This window comes from Nicotiana attenuata, unplaced genomic scaffold (genome assembly GCF_001879085.1).
Source record: "Nicotiana attenuata strain UT unplaced genomic scaffold, NIATTr2, whole genome shotgun sequence".
Lineage (NCBI taxonomy): Eukaryota > Viridiplantae > Streptophyta > Magnoliopsida > Solanales > Solanaceae > Nicotiana > Nicotiana attenuata.
This window is the reverse complement of record NW_017670426.1, coordinates 300,048-317,723: the sequence shown is the minus strand read 5'-3', so window position 1 is coordinate 317,723 and position 17,676 is coordinate 300,048. Positions and strand designations below refer to the sequence as shown.

The 17,676-nt window shown below is 41.3% G+C and overlaps 1 protein-coding gene across 1 annotated transcript in view; it reads left to right on the top strand.

The window, feature by feature from the left end:
- LOC109239245 overlaps positions 1 to 1,988 on the top strand; it is a 66,371-nt gene extending 64,383 nt beyond the window's left edge. The window contains exons 5-6 of the mRNA XM_019405787.1: positions 1,273 to 1,278; positions 1,842 to 1,988. Coding sequence (XP_019261332.1) covers positions 1,273 to 1,278; positions 1,842 to 1,988 — 153 coding nt within the window. The remainder of the gene's footprint in view (positions 1 to 1,272; positions 1,279 to 1,841) is intronic.
- Positions 1,989 to 17,676: the final 15,688 nt, after the last annotated feature.

The window sequence follows — 17,676 nt, the reverse complement described above, 5'->3', positions numbered from 1 at the left end:
GGACGTGTGGGATCGGGTTGCACGCCGCAACAAGGAGTAATAAGGGTGAATGATCATGTTGTTACTGATATGGTGATATATATAATATTTACTCTTATTGTAATTGTTAAGGTATATATATATATATATTCCTCTTTGACTGTACAAGTTATTCAGTGGTTTTATATTTCATTTAAGATTTGGTTATAGCTGAATACTGAGAAGATCCTAGTTCATTTGTTTTAGACTTTGACATTCAGTATTTCGGGTTTTATTGAGTTGTGAGGATAGGGTTATTGGCATTGAGTTGATGACTTGCCGTTGTTCCTTGAATTCTTTCCCTGAAACTATTACTCTGGTAAATTAATTTTTGAAGTAAATTTACTAAGTTGAATCATTTCCTCCTGTCCTGTTAAGTTAATAGTAATATCGTGATTTTAAAATAAAGGAATTAGTATTACGCTGTTATATATGCCTCTTAAATTTGAACTCGCCGTGTATATATACACCTTTCAATAATTCAAATTCCTATAAATGTTATGTTCTATTAGTTTCTCAATTAAATTTCCATAACCCGATGATATTGAATCCTACTTAAAAAGGAATTTCTACTAAGTTTTAATTTATTAAATCCTATATTAAAGGTAATAGTTCATTCGATGTTGTATTTTCTTTGAAAAGGGTATTTTCTTTATTCAGATGATTTCTAAAAATAACTTCATCTTTTCTTGCTGATTTCCTAATTGGTTTAGAAGTTGTACTCTACTTTATGTTATATAAATGATACTCCTTTAACATCTTAATTGCATTGGTTATGGATCCTACGTACTGAGTAGCATGAGGATGACGTTGTGCAAAGTGAGCTAGAAATATGTAGGCACAAGGTGCCATGTGTGCTAAAGATTTGGAAATTGAGGTTATGATATGAGACATTGAGTTTTGAGATGTTTGGAATTGTGCATCAGAAATGATATGATTGATTGAGTTAACATCGCCTTCCTTATTTGAGTACATTTTACTCGTCTGTGTGTGTTAATTTACTTGTCTATCTTGCATTACCATTCAGGTTCCCTTTTATTGTCTCTGCTATTTATAGTTTTATTTCTCCCTATTATTGGTATTATTTTGTTGCCTTTACCATTGTTAGTTTGTTACTATATCATGTTCAATTTATTAGACCAGTAGGTGTCTTGACTGTACCTCGTCACTACTTCCACCGAGGTTAGTCTTGATACTTACTGGGAACCACTGTGGTGTGCTCATACTACACTACTGTACATTTTCTTTGTACAGATCCAGGTATCTGATCGGTAGTAGCTATGCGGATCGTCGCGGTGGAGACTTAAGGTAAACCTGTTGTTGCGTTCGCAAGCCTCAGAGTCACCTTCATTTGTACTTATTTCCATTTGTTCCTTTTATTCTGGAATAGTGACGTATTTATTTTGTATAACTACTCTTAGAAAGGCTTATGACTTGTACCACCGGTTTTGGGAATTGTAATTTGTTCAGAGTTATCTAATTCGAAGTTAGTGAATATCAATGTTATTTCTATAAATGTTAGGCTTACCTAGTTTAGAGACTAGCTGCCATTTTGACTCCTTCGAAGGGATTTTGGGTCGTGACAAGTTGGTATCAGAGCTCTAGGTTCATAGGTGCTACGAGTCATAAGGAGGTTTAGTAGAGTCTTGCGGATCGGTACGGAGACGTCTGTACTTATCTTCGAGAGGCTACAGAACTATTAGGAAATTCCACTTCTTTCATTCCTTATCGTGCAATATTGATTCAGCTCGAAGTATATAACTTATGTTCCTTTACATCCACTCGTGTATGATATTACGCTTTCAGTGTCCGCTATGCGCCAGTGGTTCGTGATGCTACAAACGGGCTACGAGGGAGTCACGGATGCTCAGACATTGTCTCAATGTGTTGTCCATACTGAAGATACAGAGGTATTGAGAGACTATTCAGTTGTTCATATGGAGGCACAACGGTTTCTGGCATCTGATTGATGAGTGCGAGCTTGGAAAGGTATAATTGGTAGACTAGTCATCGCGATTGTGGCAAGGTCACGAGGTGGGTGTTGATTGGGGATAGTTGGTGGTAGTGGAGTACCTTATGATTTGTGTTGTTCGAGCTGTGAAGGTTAGTTTTGCGGATTATCAGATGATGTTTTATATGGCTTCACGCCAAGTGGAGGAGTCCACTAGCAGCATTCAGATTGCAGAGTCAGATTTACGTCAGTGTTGGCCTGAGGTATGTGTATATGAGGTATCGGGTAGGTTCTCGGATTTTGTGTATGACTAAGTTCTAAGATCTTTCACGGGATGATGTTGGGGCTTATGGTGTTTCTGCGTCATTAATGAATCTACATTTTAGTATCAAGGGGAGTCGGAGGAACAACTTCAGATTCAGAGAAGGTCTATTCAACGTGGGCATCGTGGTTGCGGCAGAACCGGGTGCTTTAGAGGAAATGCGGTGGTTTATGAGCTTCTAGGCTATGTGGTTCGTGTTAAGATCATCTGTAGTTGGGGATTTGATTGGGATTATTGCATATCGACTATCTAAAGAAATGGGTCAGTTCCGTGGTGTTGGGTCAGCATGGCAATGCAAGTAATTGGTCCTTTGAATAGGAATTCTCTACTGGCATTTGTGGCAACACTCTGGTATTGGATGGTTTGTGTGACTCGGTTGAGTTGGGGATATGCAGTTCTAATGGCTTAGTTACGTGCGAGTGGATCTCGGGGAGTTTTCGATGGTTTGGGCAACGGCTTAAGTCGGATGGCTGCTATGGGCGTAAAGAATATGTTGTACATTGTGGATTTCTCCTGAATAGGTATAAGAAATTAATAGGGTGTTGGCATTGTTGGCTATCATATGTGAAGAGTGTGCATTTTTGGAAAGGACCTTGAGTTTTGGTTTGCGGGTGCGTGGCTAGTAGCATGGTGATTATTGGGTTTTGAGGCTTTCGAGGTTCATGTTTTGTTACGAGGCCAGAAACTCTATATGAGTGCGTCAGCAGAATGATAGGGTGTGAGTGATGTATCAGCCATTTGATTTGCGTAATTGAGCTTGGGTATGGAAATTTTGGTATTCCCGAGGTTTTGGGGCTAGATGCCCTCATGTGTGGACTATTTCCTGATTGCGGATTGTGAAGAAATGTTGAGAATGGGATGATTAATAGTATGCATTATCGACAGGTTGCTGTGGATTTTTGAAGAATATTTACCTAATTGGGAAGGATCAGGATTTGGTTGGGGGCTATTTGGAAGCTCAACGAGAATATGTGTTTTGTATCAGGTCAAGTTTGTGTGCTCCTGTGAGATTGTTATTATGGTTATGTTATCAGGAAAAATGGAGATTATTTGTGCCCCTAGCCTATGTTATGTGCTACTCTTTTATGGGCTCTATATCAGGCCGTATGTGTTCATTTCAGCATAGCGCTCCTTATGGAGGAGTATTCGAACGTTGGATGTTATTTCGTCGTCGGCTATTTCATGTAATGCTATATTGTGCCGTGTGAGTTGTGAACGGCTCGATAATTTTCTTATGTGTTGAGGTTCCACCTAGCAATGGTGTTATGTGAGCAGGATGGCTCATTAGTTTCAGAACATGTATCGCACCTCAGTTGTGCTTGAGTTTATTAGCATACGGCGTTGTATGTCTCCCCAGGGATGGTATTATGCACTTAGCATGCTTGTGACCGATATTTAATATTTTGTTGTAATGAGCAATTTAGCTCGGTGTGTATCTCCTTATGTGAATTTTATGTGTGGATCGGGTGGTGCGCCGCCATGGGCATGTTGTTTGGATCGGGTTGCACGCCGCAACAGTGTGATGTTGAGTACAATTCCCTATATCTGTTTTTGTGTATTTTGTTTCCATTTTCTGAGGAAAGTTCATATTAGTTGCGTGAGTTGAGTAGTCCCTTCCTGAGTTCCTTTTCCTTATGTATCACGTTCGAGCTTAGAGCCTATTGGCACGTTACGACATCATCTGGGACTTTTGGTCACGACCGGGGTGGCTTATATCCTGAGCAATTCATATTGGGTGAGACAAGATTATTGGATCTAGGATCAGTGCAGTCGGATTATATGAAGTATATTAAAGAGCAAAGATCATTATTTGGTTCAAAATGAGGTAATGGTTCTTGTCGGAAGTATAGACTCAACGATTTGTTAACTTGGCAGTTGGTATAAATTTCTACATATCTCTTCCGTCGTGGCGGTATTGCGAGAGTTGGAACAAGACTTATATATATCATGAACTGCATTGTGAGCATCAGATTCAGGGAATGTTGGTTATTATGATCAGAGAATGTTATTATGGTCCTGTGAATGATGTGGTGCATGGTGAGAATTCAGCAAAGGTATGCAGTCATGTTCTAGTACCTCGTTTAGTGATTGATACGGTGTTCATATGTTGGAAGCAGGCCTGGCGGAGAATTCCCGATGTTGGAATTAGGCTCTAAGTTTATTTTCTTGAATAAAAGGGAATATCTTCAAAATTGATCGAGCTAATGTGCTCAACTGGGTTGTAGAAGCACGGGTAGGTGCACGAGGTGTTAAACAGTGATTTCGGACGACTACAGGCAATTCTTAGCACGTTCCAGGGCGAACGTACGTTTAAGTGGGAAGAGAATGTAACGACTCGACCGGTCATTTTGAGCTCTAGCGCGTCATGCAGCGGTTTGAGGCTATGAGCAGCTTCACTTCAGGTATTATGACTTGTACGCATGGTCGGAATTGAATTCCGGGAAGTTCGGAGTTGATTTGGAGAGAGAATTCTCATTTCGGAAGCTTTAAGTTGAAAGAATTGACTAATATTGGATTTTTGAGTAAACAACCTCGGAATCAGGATTCGACGGTTCCAGCAGGTTCATTTGATGATTTTGGACTTGTGCGTTTGTCCGGATCGGCTTTTGGAAGACCCGGGAACGCTTCAGCACCTATTGTGGAAGTTAGCATTTTTGGAAGGGTTTCCTAAGTTTGGGTTAAAGTGCCTTTCAGTGTTATCAATATCCGTTTGGGATTTCGAGTATGGGGATAGCTCCGTATGGTGATTCTGGTATTGGGAGCGCGATCGGAAGTTAATTCGGAGGTCCGTAGGTCATTTCGGAGTCATTTGGCTAAAGATAGAAATTTGAAGGTTTTTGAGGAGTTTGACCGGAAGAGGAATTTTTGATATCGGGGTCGGAATCCGATTCCGGGAGTTGGAATAGGTCCGTAATGTCAAATATTACTTGTGCGCAAAATTTGAGGTCAATCGGACGTGATTTGATAGGTTTAAGCAACAAAAGTAGAAGTTTGAAATTTTAAAGTTCATTAAGCTTGAATTGGAGTGTGATTCATGGTTTTAGCATTGTTTGACGTGATTTGAGGCGTCGAGCAGGTTCGTGTCATGTTATGGGACTGAGCTGTGTGATTGGATGGGGTTGGGAGGAGTTGGGAGCACACCAGATTTTCTGGTGTTCTTGGCACCAGTTGCAGGTCTTGCAAATGCGAGAAATTGTTTGCAAATGCGCGGTTGGCATTTGCGATGAAGGCTTCGCATTTGCGATGAAGCCCGACCATGGCAATGTTCGCATTTGCGACACATTGGCCGCATTTGTGATCCCAGCAGATTTCGCTTTTGTGACTCTGTGGTCGCATTTGTGATCCCAACATCTGAGCCCAGGCTTCGCATTTGCGAGGCTTTTGTCGCATTTGGGAACCTGGTGCCGCAAATGTGACATCAGAGGGCTGTGTCCGCTCTTTTAACGCGGGAATTAGGCCGTTATTTCATTTTACTTCATCCTCTTAGACGATTTTTGGAGCTTTTGGAAGAGGGTTTTCACCTAGCACTTTGAGGTAAGTACTTTCTACACAACATGAGTTAAATGCATAGACTATGGGTAAATTAACACGTAAAAATTAGGGAAAATCAAGGGTTTATGTGAGAACCTAGGGTTTTGACAAAAATGAGATTTAACCACGAAATTTGTTATAGAATTTAGTAGAAATCATATATTCTTGATCATTAGGTTATGGGTAACAACTTTCTTCAAAAAAATTTCGGAATCCGGGCACGTGGGCCCGGAATGAATTTTAGGAACCTTGCATTTAGGGTTGGGGAATTAGTTTAATAATTAGAATATGAACTCTTGAGCATGTATTGACTAGTTCTTACCCCATTTGAATAGTTGCTGGATCGTTCGGCTCCGATTTGGAGGTTTGGCGCGTTCTTGAACAGGGACATAGGCTTTGGAGCGTGGTGAGTCTCCTTTCTAACCTTGTAAGAGGGAATTGTCCCCATAGGTGAAATAATTGGATATGTGCGTCTATTTGTGGGGGCTACGTACGGACGAGGTGACGAGAGTTCGTGCGTAGCTACTATTGTGCTTATGTCCGGGTAGCCTAGGACCCAAAAGCATGCTATACTTGAAATATCTATAACCTGGTTGACAATTTCAATAGCTTAAATCATACGAATTAGTAAATGAATTTCTAAAAACAGTTAAACTTCGTTTTCTTAAACGTAAAAGAGAAATGACTTTTCCTTGGATAAATGTTGCCTGATGAATTCTTAATCCACTGTTTGAATATGTGTATCTATGAGTACCTGTGTCGCACGCATGATTCGCGAGCAGGGTAACTCTATTTTTTATATTTGACCGCGTCGCTCGTATTTGCGAGCCGGGTAATAGATGCATCTATGGTTCGCGCCATTCAACCCTCTGGCAGTGCACAATTCAAATATTGTTGGATCAGGTCGTACGTCCTCGGCATGATTTGCTCATGCTTGTATTGCTTGCCTTGATATTTATAAATGATGATATTGCTTCCCCGGATTGAGAATAAATGTATAAATGATGAAAAGGAAATTTTGGAAATTTTCTACGAATAAAAGAATTGTTTACTTATTTCATTCTATTGAGTTACAGCCATGTTTATAAAAATCCTTGATTTACTATATTATTGGTATATTATTATTGGACCACTAGTAAGTTTCGAAGTCGACCTCTCGTCTCTACTTCTTCGAGATTAGACGGGATACTTACTGAGTACACCTTATTTTCGTACTCATGCTACACTTGCTGTGCATTTTTGTTGCACAGGCACATGTACGTTTAGTGGCTTGGTTTGGCGTAGCGGCATGGTTGATACGGGGACTTAGGTGAGCTGCACTTCTCGAGACGATCCGCAGCCAGCAGAGTCTCCTTCAGAGTATTGTATTATATTTTCTTTCTACTGTCCAACTTGTTTTCCGGATAATTATTGTATTACATTATTTCCTAGAAATTGCTCATGCACTTGTGACACCGGGTTCTGGGATGTCCATGGGATTATTCGGTATTTTAAGATTGTTAAAGGTATCACTATTCATTCAGTGAAATTTATTATTTATTGTTTAATGTATAAAATAAATGATTTCAGAAATATTTAAAAAATGAGAAGTTACTAGTTATTTGGTGTTGGCTTGCTTAGCAGTGGTGTCCGGCGCCATCACGACCCTAAGTGGATTTTGGGTCGTGACAACATGGTATCAGAGCACTAGGTTCCCTTAGGTCTCACGAGTCATGAGCAAGTCTAGTAGGGTCTCGCGGATCGGTACAGAGACGTCTGTACTTATCCTCGAGAGGCTACAGGGCTGTTAGGAGCACTTCCCTTCTTGATTCCTCATCGTGCGGTTTGATTCCTTCGAGTCTTATGCCCTTGTTTCCTTCCTACTCGATCTCATGCGACGCGAAGCACATATTATAAATCGAGAATTGAAGAATTGTAATGGTACTATAGATGTGGTGCGGGATGTTTCTCCTGGCATGGTTGGTTGGACTATTATCATCACCTTGCGGAAGGATATTCTGTCATTTTAGCTCGGTAGCTGCAATTCTGAGAGCTCGAGGCTATGCGCGCATTGCTATGATTGTCCATGATTAGTTATTGCAGGGTATTGACGTGATGATAGGATACTTGCCTATGTGTTGGGGCAGTGAATGACTTGGAAGGAGGTTTTCTCAGTGCATGATTCAGAGATTCGGTGTTCTATTTCCAGTGAAGGAAGGTTAATCGGACTATGAATGACCAGGTTTGGGTTGATGGAGTAATGAGACTCGGTGTTTTCAAGTGTGGTTGGATTTTCACCTTCGACGTGGTATCGTCATCCTCGATAGGATGTGTTAAGTTCGCCGGTGTCATGGTCTTCTACAATTCGCCTTTGGGGCATGATATTGTGAATAATATTGGAGGAGCGGTTGTCAGAGATAGATTTGACTTAAGGTAACAACTGGGCAGCGAAGGATGGGGAAGGACACGTGAGGAGTGTCATGCGGTGGTTAAACATCTAGAAGGCCAGGTGTAGGAAGCGGAAGTCGAGTAGTTTCTTAAAGAAGTGAGTTTGCCCAAAGTGGGAGAGTGGCAGACTAGCATATGGGTTCAGTGGTAGGGTAGCTGCACACCTTGAGGAAAAGTTTGGAGCGATTTGGGAATTTTAGTGGATGGTGATTGGGTCTACGGGCTTAATTCGAATCATCAGCTGTTATACGGCGAAATATTGGATGCAATAGAAATGAGATGCTTGATATGAGGAGAGGAGCAACATAACATTGAAATGGGGAGATATTGTCGTGTATTTTAGTAGATGTGCATGAGGAATGAACGGATTCGTTCAGCTAATGAATGAGCATGGGCTCAGGATAGGTTACTGATTTCGTAGTAATGGTGCATTGCAGCGTTGTTGGGAGATGACGACATGTAATTTCTACAAGGGGTTATCTCCTGTGAGCAGATCAGCGGTCGCGTGGTTGGCGAAGCTTCTGCGAAGAATCCTACTGGCTATCCAGTAAGAAGTCGAATATGTGAATGTTGCTAGAGATTCAGAGTGTTTATGAAATGCTAACGGAAGATTTCGAGGAATTGGGCGGTGGATTGTGCAAGGTTATGTCAATGAGAGACAAAGAATCTTGGTGGGTTCCGGAGTTGTGTAATAGTGGCTTCAAGCTAAGTGGGAGAGTCCCATCGCCTACGGTTGGATTGCATGGCCGTCTATTTGTGAGATTCCGGGTTATTAGCATATGGATAGGTTATTTCAGCTAAGGGAAAGGAACATAAGAGGTAATTTGAGCAAAGGAATTGTTAATGGTGTGCTATAGTTGGCCTTATTGACTCATGTTCAGACTTGGGGAAGGGTACAGGATTATGCCTTGTGTAGATGCGGGTTTCAAGGAAAGTGATTCGGCCGGGTGCTTCGTCGAGAGGGTGTTCATGTGCTAGAATATTCATGGAGTTGATTATATTCGGGACCAAGTCAGAGTGGGTGGCTCTCAACAACGATCCTAGTGCATTCAAATGTTATATTGTGGTGCCTAATGATTTCGAGCCCATAAGTACGGTTAAGAATCGAGATTTTGCAGCAGATTATGAAAAGAGGCATGGAATGTTCTATGATATCTTCGGCTTGCAGTGTAAGATTTGGGGGAATGAGAGAAATGACTTTGGATTCGTAGAGGAATTATCAGAATGGATGTACCAGTTGAGATGCGAATATGTGCACAAGGAAGTTATGAAGTGGTTCGTGGGATTTGAGACAGCATGGTCTTGTGTTGCAAGGCAACTCGGGATGAGTGCGGGTTGAGTGCGTTATGTGTCGAAGGAAGTTATTATTATTCTAAGGCAATTAAGGATAAATTGGAAGAGGTTGGATTGGTTAGCCATGGTTGAATTGGCATACTGGTTGCAGTGATCAGTTCCTTCAGTGTGATTAAATTATGCAAGTGATTTGTGACAGTACGTGTGAGGCTTGTCGGCCGCCGTAATTGATTTTATTCGGAAGTATTCTATATTATGGCATGTTATGTGTAGGCGGATCTCGGAAGAGCTATGGTGGCTTAGACCACTACTTGAAGATTGCATATCCTACGGTTATGAGAATTCACTTGTGTGTTGCTATGGTTCTCCTGAAATGAGTTAGGTGAAAAGTTTCTATACGATGAAGTATTAATCTATTAGTGGTTCTGGAGTTATGATGAAAATCTTATACTATCACATATTGGCATGTTAGGTACGGTGAGTGGTATGGAATTTAAAAGTGAGGATCAAGGTTGCGGTTCAGTGTTGGCAAGGATGTCACGAGCTCGGATGAGCAGGAAAGGGATTTGAATGATTAGAGTAAGATAGCATTGTCTTCAGCGTCAGCTGAGATTGGTGTTTTGTGAAAAAGGCTTTGCATCCTGGTTATGGAATCTTGATTGCTTTTTAGCATTAGTGCGGCCGGTGGTATGGATGTGCAGACTTGTTACCTGGTGCGGAAGGTCGTGAGAGCGCATCCCACGAGAAGGTTTTATTGGTGTGACATGTAGTCACTTGATCGATTGACGATTTAAACCAAGTATGAAGATTTCTGTAATATCACTAATTTGAGAACTTATGCCTGGAGGGCGCTCGGTTTATTGGGTTGTGGATGGTGGACGGTGGAGGTTTACTCCGGTTGTGATGGTTGTCCTTGTGAGTTACAGGAAAGAGGGGTTATTACAGACTCAGGAAAGAATATGGGCCTAGTTCGGTACGATCAAAATCGGCTTGAGGTCTGTGAGTGGATTTTAGTATGAATATGGGCTCTATATCAGGCCGGATGTGTTTATTTCAGCATAGCGCTCCTTATGGGGGAGTATTCTGACGTTGGATGTTATTTCATCGTCGGCTATTTCATGTAATGCTATATTGTGCCGTGTGAGTTGTGAACGGCTTGATAATTTTTTTATGTGTTGAAGTTCCGCGTAGCGATGGTGTTATGTGAGCAGGATGGCTCTTTAGTTTCAGAACATATATCGCACCTCAGTTGTGCTTGAGTTTGTTAGCTTATGGCGCTATATGTCTCCCCAGGGATGGTATTATGCACTTAGCGTGCTTGTGACCAATATTCGGTATTTTGTTGTAATGAGCAATTTAGCTCGGTGTGTATCTCCTTATGTGAATTTTATGTATGGATCGGGTGGCACGCCGCCATGGGTATGTTGTTTGGATCGGGTTGCACGCCGCAACAGTGTGATATTCAGTACAGTTCCCTATATCTGTTTTTGTGTGTTTTGTTTACCATTTTCTGAGGAAAGTTCATATTAGTTGCATGAGTTGAGTAGTCCTTTCCTGAGTTCATTTGCCTTATGTATCACGTTCGAGCTTGCAGCCTATTGGCACGTTACGACATCATCTGGGACTTTTGGTCATGACCGGGGTGGCTTATTACGTGAGCAATTCGTACTGGGTGAGACGAGATTATTGGATCTAGGATCAGTGCAGTCGGATTATATGAAGTATATTAAAGAGCAAAGATCATTATTTAGTTCAAAATGAGGTAATGGTTTTTGTCGGAAGTACAGACTCAACGATTTGTTGACTTGGCAGTTGGTTATAAATTTCTACACTTCTCTTCCGTCGTGGTGGTATTGCGAGAGTTGGAACAAGACATATATATCATGAGGTGCGTTGTGAGCATCAGATTTCGGGAATGTTGGTTATTATGATCAGAGAATGTTATTATGGTCCTGTGAATAATGTAGTGCATGGTTAGAATTCAGCAAAGGTATGCAGTCATGTTCTGGTACCTCGTGTAGTGATTGATACGGTGTTCATATATTGGAAGCAGGCCTGGCGGAGAATTCCGGATGTGGGAATTGGGCTCTAAGCTTATTTGCTTGAATAAAAGGGAATATCTTCAGAATTGATCGAGCTAATGTGCTCAACTGGGTTGTAGAAGCGTGGGTAGGTGCACGAGGAGTTAAACAGTGATTTCGGACGACTCCAGCGCAGTTCTTAGCACGTTCGAGGGAGAACGTATGTTTAAGTGGGAGAGAATGTAACGACCCGACCGGTCGTTTTGAGCTCTAGCGCGTTGTTCAATGGTTTGAGGCCATGAGCAGCTTCACTTTATGTATTACGACTTGTACGCATGGTCGGAATTGAATTCTAGGAAGTTCGGAGTTGATTTGGAGAGAGAATTCTCATTTCGGAAGCTTTAAGTTGAAAGAATTGACTAATATTGGACTTTTGAGTAAATGACATCGGAATCGGGATTCGAAGGTTCTAGCAGGTTCATTTGATGATTTCGGACTTGGGCGTATGTCCGGATCGTGTTTTGGAAGACCCGGGAACGTTTTGGCACCTATTGTGGAAGTTAGCATTTTTGGAAGGGTTTCCTAAGTTTGGGTTAAAGTGCCTTTCAGTGTTATCAATGTTCGTATGGGATTCCGAGTCTGGGGATAGCTTCGTATGGTGATTCTGGTATTGGGAGCGCGATCAGAAGTCAATTCGGAGGTTCATAGGTCATTTTGGAGTCATTTGGCTAAAGATAGAAATTTGAAGGTTTTTGAAGGAGTTTGACGGGAAGTGGACTTTTTGATATCAGGGTCGGAATCCGATTCCGGAAGTTAGAATAGGTCTGTAATGTCAAATATGACTTGTGTGCAAAATTTGAGTTCAATCGGACGTGATTTGATAGGTTTAAGCAACGAAAGTAGAAGTTTGAAATTTTAAAGTTCATTAAGTTTGAATTGGAGTGCGATTCATGGTTTTAGCGTTGTTTGACGTGATTTGAGGCGTCGAGCAGGTCCGTGTCATGTTATGGGACTGAGCTGTGTGATTGGACGGGGTCCCGGGGGCCTCGGGTGAGTTTCGGACGTACGGGAGGAGTTGGGAGCACACCAGAGTTTCCGGTGTTCTTGGCACCAGTTGCAGGTCTTGCAAATGCGAGAAATTGTTCGCAAATGCGAGGTTCGCATTTGCGATGAAGGCTTCGCATTTGCGATGAAGACCGACCCTGGCAGTGTTTGCATTTGCGACACTTTTGCCGCATTTGCGATCCCAGCAGACGTCGCATTTGCGACTCTGTGGTCTTATTTGCGATCCCAACAGCTGAGCCCAGGCTTCGCATTTGCGATGCTTTTGTCGCATTTGCGAATCTGGTGCCGCAAATGCGACATCAAAGGGCTGTGTCGAGCTCTTTTAATGCGGGATTTAGGCCGTTATTTCATTTCACTTCATCCTCTTAGGCGATTTTTGGAGCCTTTGGAAGAGAGTTTTCACCTAGCACTTTGAGGTAAGTAATTTCTACACAACATGAGTTAAAGGCATAGATTATGGGTAGATTAACATGTAAAAATTAGGGAAAATCAAGGGTTTATGTGAGAACCTAGGGTTTTGACAAAAATGAGATTTAACCATGAAATTTGTTATAGAATTTAGTAGAAATCATATATTCTTGATCCTTAGGTTATGGGTAACAACTTTCTTCAAAAAATTTCGGAATCCGGGCACGTGGGCCCAGGGATGAATTTTAGGAACCTTGGATTTAGGGTTGGGGGATTATTTTAATAATTAGAATATGAACTCGTGAGCATGTATTGACTAGTTCTTACCCCATTTGAATAGTTTCTGGATCATTCGGCTCCGATTTGGAGTTTAGGCGCGTTCTTGAACTGGGATATAGGCTTCGGAGTAAGGTGAGTCTCCTTTTTAACCTTGTAAGAGGGAATTGTCCCCATAGGTGATATAATTATTTATGTGCGTCTATTTGTGGGGGGCTATGTTCGCACGAGGTGATGAGAGTTCATGCGTAGCTACTATTGTGCTTATGTCCGGGTAGCCTAGGACCCAAAAGCATGCTATACTTGAAATATTTGTATCCTGGTTGACAATTTAAATTGCTTAAATCATATCGAATTAGTAAATGAATTTCTAAAAATAGCTAAACCTCGTTTTCTTAAACGTTAAAAGAGAAATGACTTTTCCTTGGATAAATGTTGCCTGATGAATTCTTAATCGACTTGTGTGTATCTATGAGTACCTGTGTCGCACGTATGATTCGCGAGCGGGGTAACTCTATTATTTATATTTGACCGCGTCGCACGTATGATTCGCGAGCGGGGTAGTAGATACATCTATGGTTCGCGCCATTCGACCCTCTGGCAGTGCACAGTTTAAATATTATTGGATCGGGCCGTACGTCCTCAGCATGATTTTCGCATGCTTGTATTGCTTGCCTTGATATTTATAAATGATGATATTGCTTCCCCGGATTGAGAATAAATGTATAAACGATGAAAAAGATATTTTGGAAATTTCCTATGAATAAAAGAATTGTTTGCTTGTTTCATTCTATTGAGTTACAACCATGTTTATAAAATCATTGATTTACTATACTATTGGTATATTATTATTGGACCACTAGTAAGTGTCGATTTCGACTTCTCGTCTCTACTTCTTCAAGATTGGACGGGATACTTACTGAGTACACGTTGTTTTCGTACTCATGCTACACTTGCTGTGCATTTTTGTTGCACAGGCACATGTACGTTTAGTGGCCTAGTTTGGCGCGGCGACATGGTTGATACGGGGACTTAAGTGAGCTGTACTTCTCGAGATGATCCGCAGTCAGCAGAGTCTCCTTCAGAGTATTGTATTGTATTTTCTTTCTACTGTCCAACTTGTTTTCCGGACAGTTATTATATTACATTATTTCCTAAAAATTGCTCATGCACTTGTGATACCGGGTTCTGGGATGTCCATGGGATTATTCAGTATTTTAAGATTGTTAAAGGTATCACTATTCATCCAGTGAAATTTATTATTTATTGTTAATGTATAAAAGAAATGATTTCAAAAAAGGTTTAAAAAATGAGAAATTACTAGTTATTTGGTATTGGCTTGCCTGATAGTGGTGTCCGGTTGTGATGACCCTAAAGGTCATCTCTTGTTTTAGAAGTCAATGTGTTCCGAGGCCTTGGAAACCTCTTTTTGTCTCACTCGATTTGCGTGCACAGTCCGGGCGCGTTTCCGGAAAGCTTTTATGTGAAATTTTAGAAAAATAATGAAATTGGCCTTTAAAATTGATTAAAGTTGACTTTGGTCAACATTTTAGTAAACGGACCCTGACCGGTAATCCGACGGTCCCGTAGGGTCCGTAGTAAAATAGGGGACTTGGGCGTATGCCCGGAATCGAATTCCGAGGTCCCATGCCCGAGAAAAGAATTTTTAAAGAAAATTCCGAAGTCTGTATGATCTTTTTAGACTTGCGTGCACGATTGGTTTGGAGCCCCCAGGGCTCGGGTGAGATTTGGATAGGCCACGGGGTGAATTGGACTTAGGAAATTTCAGATTTTTCATCTGGTATTTGTTGCAGGCTCTGATCTCGCAATTGCGAGGTCAGACATCGCAATTGCGAGCCTGTCAGGCTTGGCAATTGCGAGGGGCTGATCGCAATTGCGAAATATGCCCTGGCCAGCCTTGCGAGCATTGCGAGCATTTCTTCGCAAATGCCAAATTCTCAGAAATCCCCAGAAGTCGCAAATGCGACGTTTTCCTTCGCAATTGCGAAGATGACAGAATTTCCCAGGGTTCGCAATTGCAAACCCCTGGTCGCAATTGCGACATCTGAGACGTGTTAAGTGGAATTTTTGACGGGATTCTTCTTCATTTTACAACTTTTTCAAACCTAAACATCACATAGGCAATTTTCTTGAAGAGAGTTCTTCTCCAAATCATAGGTAAACGATTTCTAACCTACTTTCTTCAATCTGTAACATCTTTTTACATGATTTCACTTCAAAATCTAGGGTTTTTTCATGGGAAATTGGGTGTTTTTGGGTAGAAGTTAAGATTTTCAAATTTTGGGGATTTTGTCACGACCCCAACCCCGGTCGTAGTGGCGCCCAACACACTGCTAGGCACGCCCGACCAATTCAACAACCTTAACCCTTTTAATACAGTTCATGATTCAATTAACACAAATAAATACTAAGTCATAATACTGAAACTCTGAAATATAATTAAAACATGCGAAAAACCCAAGTAGAAATACTACTACACAGCCCGAAGAATCCGGTGTCACAAGTAGAGCCTCTAATACACGGGTGTCAACCTACTACATATTGCTCTAAAGAAATGCGGAAATAAAGCAAATAGGTTAGATGGGAAGATCAGGACTGCGGACGTCATGCAGCTACCTTGATGCTCCCAGATATGATGCTCGGCAGAGAAATCGTCACTCAGCCTCAGTGGGTGCACCTAGATCTGCACACAAGGTACGGGGAGTAATGTGAGTACTTCCAACCCAAAGAGTAATAACCATAAATAAGGGTTGAGAGCAAGAAATCCTGGATAGGCACAATGTAAGCTATAATTACAGCAGTTTAATCCAGATAATGTCAACTCAATAAACCAATGAAAACAATGATGCTGCAACAGATAAGTAAATGAATGACAATCAATTAAGACATGCAACAAATAGTACGGTACTCTCTAGTACCCGCTACGGCGTGCAGCCCGCTCCATTTATTTATCGTCGACGGCGCTCACTCGGGGCGTACATACTCCGGGAGGGGCCCCTTTCGGCCCAAGCGCAATATCAAGCCATCTCGTGGCATCCATTAGGCCCTAAGCCTCATATCAATATCAATATAATACTGCTGCGGCGCGTAGCCCGATCCCATACTCAGTCCAAAATCATATAAGCCCCTCGGGCACAATAATATAGAAATATTCAGCCCAAACTTCATTAGAAATATTATTTAAGTTCCAAGTTTTGAGAAAAAGTGGCTGAGTTGGCAAAGCAGTACTAAATACTAGGACTGAGTTCAATGTCTGAAAATATGGTAAGAAACCAGTATAAACAATCCCTGAAGGATTCAATCAATTGGCACGAGGCCAAATTATGACAATTAATCCATTTTTATAAGGATCTCACTAAGCTTCAATCAATTAGGTAGTAATTTTATTAAGCGGGACAGACCAAGTCACGATCCCCGACGGTGCTCTACCCCACGCCCGTTATCCGGCGTGCAAGTCACCTCAACATAGCACTACAATGTGCAAATTCGGGGTTTCAAACCCTTAACACAGCATTTACATCTATTACTAACCTCAAGCCGGCCAAAATCCTAGCTCGCTATGCCCTTGCCTCTCAAATCGACCTCCTCGCGCATCGAATCTGACCAAAACCACAACAAATACGTCACATTATGCTATAGTATCAATACCTAATCGAAAATAATCGAAAAACATCAATAATCCTGAAATTGACAAAACCCGAGCCCCGGGCCCACTTCTCGAAACTCAGAAATTTTTACAGAAAAGTGTTCTTCATCTCCTCCCGATTTCGTACATATAAAGAACACCAAAATCGGAATCCGTTTGACCCCTCAAATCGACCCCTAAAGGTCTCATAATCTCAGGCCCCAAAATCCTATTTTTCTGTTGTTTTTCATGAATTAAAGGCTGGGATTATGGTCTATAATCACCCATAAACAAGTTTTAACAATAAAATCACTTACCTCTGTGATACCCACTGATTTTCTCTCTTAAAAATCGCCTCAGAAGCTTCTTCCCGTTCAAAAATTGGAAGAAAACTCGACCTGCTCATTATAGGTATACTGTTCACGCGTTTTACTGCTCCCAATGGATTCCTTGTGAAATTCTAATGAATTTAGAATTTTGAATCACTCAATTTGACCTTATAATGAAGGAGATATGTAGGTTTTAAGATTTGCAAATAGTGCAGGTTTTTAATATGCCGTCAGGGGCAATTTCGTTATTAACCTGAAAATCTGGGCAACCTTGGTAAAATGGCCATAAAATCCACATACGATGTCCAAATTCGACGATTCTTTTTGCTACGGGTCCGTAATTACGATACGGATCTAATGCTTCATTGAAAACAGTAATTGGAGCTCAT